Raw genomic sequence first — 14,015 nt, 5'->3', positions numbered from 1 at the left:
GATGATGCAGTAGCAGAACCCAAGGTTAGAACCAGAGTTCTAGTGACTGTCTATGGAGATTCTCAATCTTCCAGTTCATTTTTGAGCCAAACATGCTTTTTCCAGAAATCAACTGGAGTTACTTGGAGGTTTTTTTCCCCAGTTTTTTAGAACGGAAAAGCTTCTTGGAGAAGTGAAATGTTTTCAAAAAGAAACCAAAGAAAGTCCAGTTGACTTTTGGGGGAAAAAAGCACTTAACAACGGCAGCAAGAAAATGGGGCAAACTCACTTAATACATGTTTCACTTAGCAACAGAAACTTTGGGTTCAATTGTGGTCATAAGTTGAGGACTACCTGTAAAGCAAATCAAATATCTTTATTACAGTCTTTAATCAGCCTTTACAGTAGAAAAAGAGAAATAGTTTACTGCAACAAATTGTTACTGGGAGGGGGAAAACCCAATAACACAACATATAATTAAATGTTTGACATGATTGTGTGACTTGATGAAGATATTTGGCCACCAGGTATCCAAGTGTAATGTTAGATAAAGGTAAAGACTCCCCTCGCATATATGTGCTAATTGTTCCCAACTCTAGGGGGCGGTGCTCATCTCCGTTTCAAAGTCAAAGACCAGTGCTGTCCAAAGACATCTCCGTGGTCATTTGGCTGGCATGACTAAACGCTATTCCCTTCCCACCAAAGGTGGTCCCTATTTTTCTACTTGCTTTTTTACAGTCTTTCGAACTGCTAGGTTGGCGGAAGCTGGGACAAGTAATGGGAGTTCACCCTGTTATGCGGCACCAGGGATATGAACCCCCAAACTGCCGACCTTTCTGATTGACAAGCTCAGTGTCTTAGCCACTGAGCCACCACGTCCCTAAACTACCGGTACTTTATGCAAATCATAAAATGCAATTACATTCAGAACAGAACAATATACCCCCTTCTTAAAAACCAGGAGGAATTCAGAAGCCCAGTGGTTATTTATCTACTGTGATGCTTGATGTATTGAGTTTATAAATATGCTAACGCAATGCTTCTCAGTCTTTTTCCTCCTTTGCCCCAAATCAGAAAGTCAATTTTATACCACTTTGAGCCAGTTTAAAAGTCTCTGTTGTGATTGGATAATCAGTTTGTGTGTGGTTATCTAAAGAAAAAACACTTTTACTCAATTTCCGTAATTTGCCAGCTATGGAAAACAGTACGCTAAAACTTTTTTTTAAAAAAAAATCAGAACAAATGAGGAATATATAGAAAAAGCAATTCTGAGAACAGAATTTTAATATAATAACATTTCGGTTTGAGAAGCAGACATATTAAAAATAGGAAAATGATGAAATGTGATGTTTGACCTTTCAAAACACATTTATTACATTTTTTAAATAAAACAGTATTTTACAAATTATCCGATGTTATTTGCGTTAAGGAGGGGGGGGAGGAAAATGCACGTAAGAACTAAAACATTTGAAACTTGACTCATGTTGTAATTTTTGTATAGCTGGTTGCAATGGCTTTTAATTCTATTTTAATATAGTTTCCTGCTCAGACTCCCTTGTGAACCTCACGTATGGCTTAATCAGCCATACAAACTGATGGAATAAACAAATAAACATATTTACCTGATGAGGCCCATGGTGGCAGTGTTAAAATTTAACAGAATAAAAGAGTTGTAAGGGACCTTAGAGGTCTTCTAGTCCAACCCCTTCTCAGGCAGGAAACCCTATACCATTTCAGACAAATGGCTGTCCAATCTCTTCTTAAAATCCTCCAGTGATGAAGCATTCACAACTTCTAAAAACAAGCCACCAATTAATTGTTATAACTGTTGGAAAAAGTTTCCTTAGTTCTGGGTTGGTTCTCTCCTTGATTAATTTTCATCCATTGCTTCTTGTCCTGCCTTCAGGTGCTTTGAAGAATACCTTGACCCCCAATTCCTTGTGACAGTGCTTAGACATTGGAACACGGCTTTCCTGTCAAGTCCTTTTTTTCACGATACAATTTCTGCAATCGTTCTTCCAATTTTCATCCTCCAGTTCACTAATCATTTTTGTTGCTCTTCACTGCACTGCAGAGTCTTTTTTGATATTGTGACAAAAACTGGATGCATTTGAGACAGAAACTTGCTGTCATTTTGATCAGTCACTCAATCACTCAATCTACTTTACAGTGTAATCAATAAGATATTGGAGGAGAGAATACTGTCCACTTGGCTCTTCTGGAAAGTTCAGGGCATCAAACTAACTAAAAGACAGGTGATAAAACAATATAAAGAGTTGGCTATGTGCATTACAGGTCCCAGTAGTTCTCCACTAATCACCATTTGTTTAACAAACATTTGAAGTTACAATGACACTGAAAAGAGTGATTTATGATGGGTTCTCACCCTTACGAGCATCACAGCATTCCCACAATCCCATGATCAAGGTTTAGATCCTTGGCAATGTGTGTATGGTGGTTGCAGTTTCCAGGGTCATGTGATTATTATTTTACAACCTTCTCAGCAGGCTTCCACAAGCAAAGTCAATAGGGGAAGCTGGATTCGCTTAGCGAGCATGTGATTCACTTAACAACTACATTGATCTGTGCCCAAAAGGTCATATGATCGGGCATAACTTAACAACTGCCTTGCTTGGCAACAACATTCTGCTCCCAATTGCAGTCATACATCAAGGAAATCCAAATTCTAAAATGCAACAGGACATTTCTCAAAGGATTCAAAGATGCTTTTCTCAACTTGAGGTCCTTCAGATGAGTTGGAGCACAGCTCCCATTATGTTCAACCAACAAACCAAGGGGCATGAGGGCAATCATGGGCGCTACCGTCTAACTCTTCCAGAGGGGAGCAAGTTGAAGAAGATGGATAGCACCTATTTTGAGTGCTTGAAATCACCAAGGGACAAAGAAAAGGAAAAGACAGTCCGGGTAACAATGGGAAAAAACAGAAAATAGGCTGGCTAAAGCCGATAAGGAGAAATAAATAGTAACTGGAATAACCCAAAAAGTAACAGAGTCAGGATGCGAAGCTCTTCTGGATAATCATGGATCATTGGGAATGAGCTACAGAAGTTCTTTTCTATCTTGGTTGCAAACACTATACCATGCATTCATTTTTCATTCCATTTACACACAGAAGAAATAAGTGCATCACATTCTCAGTAGGAATAAGTCAGGGTTAATCTTGGTTAAAGGGTAAAGGTTCCCCTCGCATATACATGCTAGTCGTTCCTGACTCTAGGGGGCAGTGCTCATCTCCATTTCAAAACTGAAGAACCAGAGCTGTCCAAAGAAGTCTCCGTGGTCATGTGGCTGGCATGACTAAATGCCAAAGGCACACGGAACACTGTAACCTTCCCATCAAAGATGGTCCCCATTTTTCTACTTGCATTTTTACATGCTTTCGAACTGCTAGGTTGGCAGAAGCTGGGACAAATAACGGGAGCTCACTCCATTACGTGGTGATAGGGATTCAAACTGTCGAACTGTCAACCTTTCTGATCGACAACACAGCCACTGAGCCACCACGTTAGTAATGTTGGTTACCTAATTACTAATCACTGTATTGCCGCAGGAACTATTTCTCTTTCCAGATCCTGGGACACTACAAGGAGCATCAGTTAATAAAAAGTGTGTTGGGCATAATTCTTTTGTCTGGATATAAAAATACTGGAGGATTAACTGCATCTTAAACAAAAATCAGTACTGAGCCCAAGAAACATCTACCAATGAGAAGAGTGCAGTAACAACATTTAGGACAGTCGTGGTTTAACAACTATTCTCAGTTACAACAGTGATGAAAAAGTAACTTTGCAACCTATCCATTTACAACTTTTGCAAGTCTATCAAGCAAAAGAAAGTTGAACTGAGATCATTAAAACAATCATGGTTTCATTTAGTGATCATTTGTTTAATGACTGAATTGCCAGTCTCAATTGTGGTCACTAAAGAAGAACATCTTCAAGTTGTCAAAGTTGAAAAACACTGTTTTAAAGTCACCAATGGAAAAAATAATAAGAAGTCTCATAAAAGATCACAGGGGAATAAATTCCTGCTCCTCTAAAACTAAGAAATGTACAGTAGTCCTTGAGTTACATCAGGTTTTCTAGTGACCATTCAAATTTACAATGTAACTGAAAAATATGAAACATATGACCATTTTTCACAGTTGCAGCATCTCCATAATCATGTGATCAAAATTCAGATGCTTGGCAACTGTTTCATATTTTTGACCATCGTCTCGCGATCACCTTTTGTGACCTTCTGACAAGCAAAGTCAATGGGGAAGCCAGATTCATTTAACAACCAGCTTTCTAACTTAGCAACTGCAGTGATTCACTTAGCAACTGTGGCAAGGAAGGTTGCAAAATGGGGCCAAACTCACTTAACAAGAGAAACTTTGGGCTCAATTGTGGTCATAAATGGAAGACTACCTGCCCATCTGCTGGTCACCTTCTAATGAAACAGTGTTTGAGCTGCAGGTCCCAAACAGCTCTTGTTTGGCTACCAAACTGGGCAAGAACAAGAAAGCAAGAACAAGAAAGTCTACAGCTGTGTCCTCCACCTGTGGTGTTAAGATGCGTGGACTTCAACTCCCAAAGTTCCCCAGCCAGCACAGATCTTAAACTTACCAAGGTTGAGAAACACTGGCCTACAAGATGCTATTCTGGGGAAAATACAGAATCTTCCAAGGTGTAGAGAGAATGTCCTCATCTTCTTCACAGTGAGTTTATTAAGTGGGGACCTTGTTGGATAATTGGACATGTGTCTCTCCAGATTTCCTGCCACTTGCATTACCATTTATGAGCTAAGCCACTAAGAGACCCACCTTCTATCTCCTGATGGTTTATATTTGTAGGAAAGACTGCAGAAAAGAGCAAGGAAGATTATTAGGGGGCTAGAGGTTAAAACACATGAAGAATGGTTGCAGGCATTGGGTCCATCTAGTCTAGTGAATATAGAATATAGGGACAAGGTGGCTCAATGTCTAAGAAGCTGAGATTGTCAATCAGAAAGGAAACGACAGCAGTTTGGCGATTCAAATCCCTAGTGCCACGTAATGAAGTGAACTCCCATTACTTGTCCCAGCTTCTGCCAATCTAGCAGTTCGAAAGCACGTAAAAAATGCAAGTAGAAAAATAGGAATCACCTTTGGTGGGAAGGTAACAGCATTCCATGCGCCTTTGGCATTTAGTCATGCTGGCCACATGATCCCAGAGATGTCTTCAGACAGCGCTGGCTCTTCGGCTTTGAAATGGAGATGAGCACCACTCCCTAGAGTCAGGAATGACTAGCACATATGTGCTAGGGGAACCTTTACTTTTACCTTTAGTCTAGCAAAAAGAAGGAGGAGGGGTGACATAATAGCAGTGTTCCAATATTTGAGAGGTCAACTTATTTTCCAAAGCACCATAAGGCAAGACAATGGATGGAAACTAAGCAAGGAGAGAAACAACCTAGAACTAAGGAATAATTTCCTAACAGTGAGAACAATTAACCAGTGGAACAGCTTGTGTTCAGAAGTTTTGGGTGCTCCATCACTGGACGTTTTTAAGAAGAGACTAGACAACTATTTGTCTGGAATGGTATAGGCTGTCCTGCTTGAGCAGGGAGTTGGACTAGAGGATCTCCAAGGCCCCTTCCAACTCTGTTATTCTGTTTACTCTCCATTCCATTCCATAGCTTCTCACAGAAGTAGTGGAAGAAACGCAGGCTACGACCAAAGAGAGGTGTAGGCTTCAGGATTTGCACAACATGCTAAAATTGTTTGTGTGCATCTGTGTGTGTGTGTGTGTGTGTATGTATGTATGTATGTATGTATGTATGTATGTGTGTGTATATATATATATATATATAACAAATGTAACAAAAAAGGCAACAGTAAAAAATATTGGGTTTCTGTCTGGATGATCTCTTGTGACGAGCCAAAGACAGAGAGTGGAAGTGTGACCTTCCTCCCATATTTGGGCATACCAGGGGTTGTGACTTTAAATATATACCTCTCACCCTGGCTGGCTGATAAGGAGTCGAGCTGTGTAGCTCAATGGTTAACACATCTGCCTAAGAGGCAATAGAGCACAGGTTCGATTCCCAACAAGGGTGTGGCTAGCTGATGAGAGCTAAATAGCTTGAAATAGATCTATACTAGTCTCCCTTTATTTATTTATCAGCATAAATATAACAAATGTAACAAAAAAGGCAACAGTAAAAAATATTGGGTTTCTGTCTGGATGGTCTCTTGTGACGAGCCGAAGACAGAGAGTGGAAGTGTGACCTTCCTCCCATATTTGGGCATACCAGGGGTTGTGACTTTATATATATATATATGTGTATATATATATGTGTATATATATATGTGTATATATATATATATATATATATATATATATATATATATATATATATATATATATATATATATATATATATATATATATTACATACACACACACACACACACGTTCGTGTGCAAACCCTATTTCTTTGGGGGAAAGGCTTATGAGAGGGAAGGGCTGTCTTCATCCATCTGCTCTTTTTCTCCCTTTAGGCCAAGCAAGGCATTTCTATACAATGTGTTATAGGATACTGGGCTGCTTAGAACTAGTTAAAACACAACAGATAAAAATTCAATACGCTAATCAAATTAATAAATAAAATGTAATAACAGCAATCCTAGCAAATCAAGATGCAGAAGCTCAATTAAATGCCCGCTTAAAATGCCCTGCTTTTTTGCATTCCAACAGACCTTGATTATGGTAGGTGGCCTAGGAACTCTTGTCTTGTGTGCTTCAGAATGGGAAACCCTTAGCCCGAGTTGATCAAAATATAATTGATATCTTCACAAAATGTGCTTTGTCAAATAAACCCCACTATATTATGGCTGGGACACGATGGCTCAGTGGCTAAGAAGCTGAGATTGTCGATCAGAAAGGTCGGCAGTTCAGCAGTTCGAATCCCTATTGCCGCATAATGGAGTGAGCTCAGTTCAAAACACATAAAAAATGGAAGTAGAAAAATAGGAACCACCTTTGGTGGGAAGGAAACAGTGTTCCATGCGCCTTCGGCATTTAGTCATGCCAGCCACATGACCACAGAGACGTCTTCAGACAGCGCTAGCTCTTCGGCTTTGAAACAGAGATGAGCACCGCCCCCTAGAGTCGGGAACGACTAGCACATATGAGCAAGGGGAACCTTTACCTTTATTTATATTATGGCTAGGGTGACAAAGATATGGTGAACCACAAATTGAGTAAGAGTTGTTTAACTAAAGAGGGTCTTGGAACCAGCCACACCACCACCCTGGCTCCAAGTTAATGAAGGTTATAGCTGAGAAGCATCACTGGGCACTTAGAGTTCTTTCTTGCAATTTAACCAGGATAACTTTTAAAAGCTTGTTCAGGGGTCCTGAAGAGCTACCTCTGAGCAAGTTGTTTACCAGTGTAGGCTGAAAAAAATGCCATTTTCTGTAGACTTCATCTTGCATTGCAAGGAATCACTCTATCACCATTTCTCACCTTCCTTAACAGAGCTGGCCTTCCCAAAATTAATAAAATGAGTCAAACTATTTCTGAACTGCCTACAAAAATTAGGGTGTCCATGTTCTGGGGCGGGGGAGCAGGAAGAATGCAAACAATTGTTCCTCAAGTTAGCACCCATCATGATGAGCTTCTATATTGGTATGTGAGAAAGACCCTGAGAAGCAGGGGGAAGAGATGCTGCCTAGGAAACAAACAGATAAGAGACAGCATAGTCTGCAGCTGCAAAATGGGCAGAAAAACAGACTCAGAAAGGCACCTCCTTAGCTTTTCAGGATATAGAGGAGACAGAGGGGGATTTGCACTTTCAGATTTGCAAGATTGACATCAGCCTTCCCAGTTATACCTGACAGGAAAAAGACCAGATGAGCTACCTCTACTTTATTGTAAAAGCTACATTAACAGAATCTTGCAAGCCTGAAAGCAAAAATCGCCCGCCATCGCCTTTTCAGCCTGAGAAGTTAAGGAGGGTCCCGGTGGTGGGATTCAAATATTTTTATTACCGGTTCTGTGGGTGTGGCATGGTGGGCATGGCTTGGTGGGCATGGCAGGGGAAGGATACTGTAAAATTTCCATTCCCTGAGCTGGGACTCAGAAGGCAGAGAATGAATGCGGGCGGGGCAAGCCAGAGGTGGTATTTACCGGTTCTCTGAACTACTCAAAATTTCCACTACCGGTTCTCCAGAACTGGTCAGAACCTGCTGAATACCACCTCTGGAGGATCCCTTCTGATTCTCTTTCTCTGTAATTTAGATGAGGGCTGTATCCTCTCTTATCTGATCATTTCCTAGGCAGCATCTCTTCATCCTCTTTCTGTGTCTCAAGGTCTTTCTCACACACCACTACACTTATATAAGCATGATGAGATGAGGGTTGGAAACTACATGTTATGTGTCTCATTATACAAAAGCTGCCATTATGCAAGTGTGTCATTGCACGATTACATTATGAAATGTGTGATGGCATCAGATCATAGTTTCTGCTCGATGCATCTGACCAGCCCTTAAGAGGTTTAATTCTAATGCGTAGTTATTATATGATCCACATTGCATCTTTAATCTGGTTACTGAATTGTTCCCTTTTCTGGTTTGCACAGTCAGAAGCCAATTCAAAGGGCTGCGTTCCACATTACACGTGGACTCAAACAACTACAATAAAAACTTATCAAGTTCATCACGTTAATGTGTATGCAACTTTAATTGCTGAATAAAGAATTTGAAATTCCAGACACTAGGAAAAGATATTAACATCAGGGCCAAAATGTTCAGTTGATCCTGGATTATATCATATTTTACCCAAAACAATATTTTAGATTCCTTGGATCCCACTAAGTTTATATAGCAAAGGCTTGTGTAAATCATCAAGAGATAAAATTAGATTAATGCTTCATTTAAAGATATGTTTGCTCAGTCCTATAGTTGCTCAATTCTGGGAGAAACATATATTATCTCAACTTTCAAACTTGATGTAGTATTCTCAAAGGATTGAGTTCTTTTGAATTACATTCCTGATGCTTGGAAATTGATATCAGGACAGAGAAAGCAAATTCTCAGTGCCCTATTTTGTACTAAAAGATTTATTCTTCTTTGTTTGAAAAGTAAAACATATGGCCTCCAACTATCAGTTGTCTGCAGAAAGTGTGTGATTAGCAACTTAGGAAAAAAAATCACTTTTCATTGAATGATGAATAGAATAGAATAGAATAGAATAAGAATAGAGTGGAGTGGAGTGGAGTGGAATGGAATGGAATGGAACGGAACGGAACAGAACGGAACGGAACGGAAAGGAGAAGAATAGACTAGACTAGACTAGACTAGACTAGAATAGACTAGAATAGAATAGAATAGAATAGAATAGAATAGAATAGAATAAGAATAGAGTGGAGTGGAATGGAACGGAATGGAACAGAATGGAATGGAAAGGAAAGGAAAGGAGAAGAATAGAATAGAATAGAATAGAATAGAATAGAATAGAATAGAATAGACCTTGGAGGTCTTCTAGTCCAGCCTCCTGCTCAAGCAGACAAGTACAATCTCAGACAAGTGATTGTCCAGTCTCTTCTTTAAAACCTCTAGTGTTGAAGCACCCACAATTTGTGAAGGCAAGTTGTTCCACTGGTTAATTGTCCTCACTGTTAGGAAGTTTCTCCTTAATTCCAGGTTGCTTCTCTCTCTTAATTAGTTTCCATCCATTGTTTCTTGTCCTGTCCTCTGGTGCTTTGGAGAATAATTTGACCCCCTCTTCTTTGTGGCAGCCTCTCAAATACTAAAATACTGCTATCATGTCACCCCTAATTCTTCTTTTCTTTAACTAGCCAAACTAAATGCTGCAGCTGTAACTGAAATTCTTATGTTCAATTTGTATATATATATACTTGTATAGGTCCTGTTTTTCCCCTTCCTTCCTTCCTTCCAAACTTCTTCCTCCCCTCCTTTTCTCTTCCTCCTCTGCCTTACTCTACCAGCCATCAAATCCTAAACTTATTATTGTATCTTAAATTCAATTTCTGGAGAAAGCACTAGGAAATGAATGAGGTTACTAACTGAAGGCGAGCTGATTTAATTTTAGAGAAGGTTGGAAGAAATCATAATGGGAAATGAACTTTATCCCCATCGTCAATTCAATATAATTTTGGATTAGTACTTGTTTAAAACTTTGAAATCAGTGGGTGCAGCTATCTATTTTTTTAGGAGTGATTTTGAAGAAAAGACTTGGAGGAGGGAATCTACCAGCCACTGTTATATGTTCACTTTTTTTTACACTTGTTCATATTTACTGCAAATTAATTAACTAAAACTGAAGGGTTAGTAACGGAGTCAAAATTAACTAAATTCTAATTTGATCAAGGTTATTTTGGATGGGTCATTAGAGGTTAATCTCCTTGAAATTTAAATAAATCCTAGTAATTATGTCTAAATTGAAATTGACTGCTGTAAATGAGCCTATGCAGATTTGCATCTTCTAGCATGGGTGCACTTCAGATAAATATTTTATTTATTTATTATGAAGCTAAAGTATATATCTGGAAATATTTGAGCTGGAGATTAAAGAGGAAAGCATCTGAGATGCCACAGGAACCACAAGGCTGCAGCAAAAACTAAATCCATCTTTAAAGGTACTTTTTAAAAATGCCAACTAAACATTGTGGGAGTGTCTAAGTAGGTTTTTTTCAACACCTTCCATCTCCTGAAACTTGTTGGAAAGTTCTTTGGGGAGAAAGTTGGAATATCTTGTTCAAACAAGTTAACTTGGTCATTGAATTCATCAGTCCGGGTACCTAACGCTAACACAGCCTATGAAGTTCATACCACAGGTTAAGCCACAAAGAAAGAAGCAAACCTGTTAAAAATAACTAGATTAGCCTGTTGACTAAAAACAGGATGTGGGTTTGTAACGGAGCTGGTGAAAAGCACAGCACAGCTGAAAACCAAGTCACTCTCTGGAACTTACACAACTCTTAAAGCACAGGGCATCTTCCCAACTCAACTTCTCTCCATTAAAAGCCATGAGAGCTTTAGAATTATAGAGAACAAATCTTTGTGCCAATGATTTCTTGATCCTTTAATCAGCAAGAAGAGAAGTTTCTTGGCTCCACCTTTTCCAGGGTTGACCGTGTCCCCCTTGATGATGATTCCAGCACTTAGCAGGGATTTGTGAACTCCAAAACCAGGATGTCAAACTGGAGTCTCCATCCCCAGGATGACAATCTAGCTCTGATTATAGGATACAAGCATAGTTTCTTCCTGGAATTGACTTGTTATTTGGGCAGCTAGCTAGACAGAGTAGGAAAATCGTGGTAGCTTGCATGTAGGAAGCGCTTCAGGATGGGGTGGAACATCATTTATTTATCATTTTTATTTATTTATAAATTTTATTTGCTGGCCATCTCGCATCCAACAACTCTGGGTGGAACACCATAGAAGATTATGCAAGCAACGTTAGAAACCAGGGGCATCTAGGTAAGGATGGGCATGGGTAAGCATCTATAAAGGTCTTGAATGGGGTGGAGGGGAGATATACTTTGCTAAAGAAAAAATCAATTTTTTCATGCACTGCGATTCATCTTGCTTCAACAATGGACAAGCAAGTCTATTGACTCCTGCTTTGGGCAATGGGGGGCTGGACTAAAAGACCTCGAAGGTCCCTCCCAGGCTGATGATTCTAGTGCTTCTTGTAAGTCAGAGAAAAAGAAAACAAGACAAGTGGGGAGAGGAAAAGGGAAGAGACATTTACTCTTTCCTTTACAGGGACCAGAGTGGATTGGCTGAAATCTGCTTTTGAATGTTATAAAAGTACAAGCTGAAGATGGGAGAGGATGGGAGAGACCTTGTTAATAAACCTTCTCCAGTCTGGCTAAGCATTCTGAAGCGGTGGGAGCAGCACCTGGGATGAGGCTGCGTTCCAAGGATCCTTGAACTTAGCAATCGCTTCCCATTTAGAAGCGGAGCAGTTTAGGATCTTCTAAAAGTACCTGGTGACAGCCTCAAAGGCAGCACTCTCATACCCAAGCAAAACTTTGCTGGCAAAACTTTGTTCTGCCTTATTTACCTGGCAGGTGTGGATGGATGCTTGGCTCAGCTAATCTATTCTGTATGGTCCTATCAAGAGCAAACGGCAAGCACTTTTTAATGGTCTTGGAAGAATTATTGCATAACCTTTTCTGCACCCAACTCCAGTTCATCAGACAGATGGAGCACTGTCCTAAAACAGTTCATTTGATATACTTATCCAACATTGAACCAAGGAATGAAACAGGCATAAAGTTTTTGCTGTTATGTTTCTTTTTTAAAAATTTCTTAAATTACCACCATTCTCCACCCTCAAAAAAAAGTGTTCCTCTCCCAAGGTTTAAACTATACTGTGGTGACAGAATCTGACTTTGCATCTTCATTTGCGTGGGTACGAGTTACAAAGAGGAAAGACAAAAATAGAGGCTGTGTTCTTGCACGGCACTTACCTGGCCCCTTAGCAATCTAAGGAACAACGTTCACACAAGCTAAGTTTGACTAGTGTGAACCTTGGTTAATTTCTTTAAGGTTTAGCAAGGGCAAGGGACTCAACAAATTTGGCTGGTTCGTTGCTGTTAAATCGGGCTTAGAAAATGGGTCAATTCGGTAAGCGGGTTCCCTGCCTTGTGTGAACAAAACCACCTTCTCCTTAACCACGGCCCTCTTAATAAGAGTTCAATGACTCAGACGTGCGGGGCAAGGGGAAGCATTGCGGGCAACCCAGAAGACAACCCAGGGACCGACCGGGATCCCCCTGAAACAAAGTTCTTGGACCAGGAGAAGGCAAGACAGGCCAGGCAGACTCACATGAAAGCGTGGTAGATGAACGCCCAGCCTCGGGGTCTTTCCAGCACGTTGTAGAGGCAGTTCTGAATGCGACGGTAGCGCTTCTGCGACGCGGACCGAGCTCCGGAGCCCCCGCGTGGGACCGGTAAGGGAGTCCCGAGGAGTCCCAGGCGCCTGGGGCTGCTGGATCCGGCGGCGGCGGGGGCTGAGGCGGTCGCCTCGCTCTTCTCAGTCTGCACGGCGGTCAGGGCTACGAATTCCACGCGCGGGGTTTCTCCGCCACCGCCGCTACCACCGCTGCCGTGGACCGCGGACGGAGGCAGCCCGGAGCGGTCCCCGCCGAGAGCCCCGGCCATCGCGCTGGGCAGGAAAGGACGAGCGCGCTCACGGCATGGAGAGGGCTGAGTCCCGCAGCGGTTCAGCCCGGCATGAGGGGCTCCGCTGCGATCCTGCCTGCTGGCGCCAGACCTCCGGAGCCCTCCTTCCCTGGGCAGGGATGGAGAGGGAGCCTCACTCGCCGGGGCTCGGCAGGCGGACGGAACCTGGGACTTCGCCGCGGGATGCGCCCAGGGCGCACACGGGGGACTCTTGCCGAGCAGCCGGGCGTCCTCCTCCCTTTCCCCCGCCGGTTCTTTAAGCCACTCGGGAAAAAGCGTGGGGAGGAGAAGGGGGGTGAGAGAGGCAAGTTGGAGGGACGCGGATCTCTCTCCCTCCCCGCTTCCTCGGCTTGGATGCTGCTTCTCCGCCTACGCCCAAGTTTAGAAGAGTTGCCGGCTTCGCGCTGCGCTGCGCTTTGGAGAGCTGGGCAGTGCCAGGAGCGCGGCCGAAGAAAAAAGAGGCGGCAACAGCAGCAATTTCTGCCGCCGCCGCGGGCTCTTTCTCCTCCTTTTCCCTCGCCCCCCCTCCATCCTGCTGGCTTTCCCACCTGCGTTTTGCTTCCCCGGCTCACATGGCATCCTTCGCCCCCCTCCCACCCCCACCGTCACCCCACAACCCCCGCCTCGCCGGCTCGTCTTTCCGACTACGCTGAAGGGGCCGGGCGCCCAGCAGCCAGCCACGCCTGCCGCTGCCGCTGCCTTCCTTCGCCTTCTCCTCCTCCCGAGACGCGGCTGGAAGAAAGCGGGACTTTCAATAATAATAATAATAATAATAATAATAATAATAATAATAATAATAATAATAATAATAATAATAATAATAATTATTATTA

The 14,015-nt window shown here is 42.0% G+C and overlaps 1 protein-coding gene across 1 annotated transcript in view; it reads right to left on the bottom strand.

Moving 5' to 3' along the window:
* Positions 1-13,720, bottom strand: part of KCNQ4 (potassium voltage-gated channel subfamily Q member 4) — a 127,209-nt gene extending 113,489 nt beyond the window's left edge. Inside the window, 1 exon segment of the mRNA XM_032228518.1 lies at positions 12,827-13,720. Coding sequence (XP_032084409.1) covers positions 12,827-13,161 — 335 coding nt within the window. The 5' untranslated portion in view covers positions 13,162-13,720.
* Between the last annotated feature and the right edge of the window lie 295 nt (positions 13,721-14,015).

Source organism: Thamnophis elegans, chromosome 12 (assembly GCF_009769535.1).
Source record: "Thamnophis elegans isolate rThaEle1 chromosome 12, rThaEle1.pri, whole genome shotgun sequence".
Taxonomy (NCBI): Eukaryota; Metazoa; Chordata; class Lepidosauria; order Squamata; family Colubridae; genus Thamnophis; species Thamnophis elegans.
The sequence above is the reverse complement of the archived record's forward strand: the minus strand, read 5'-3'. Positions and strand labels throughout refer to the sequence as shown.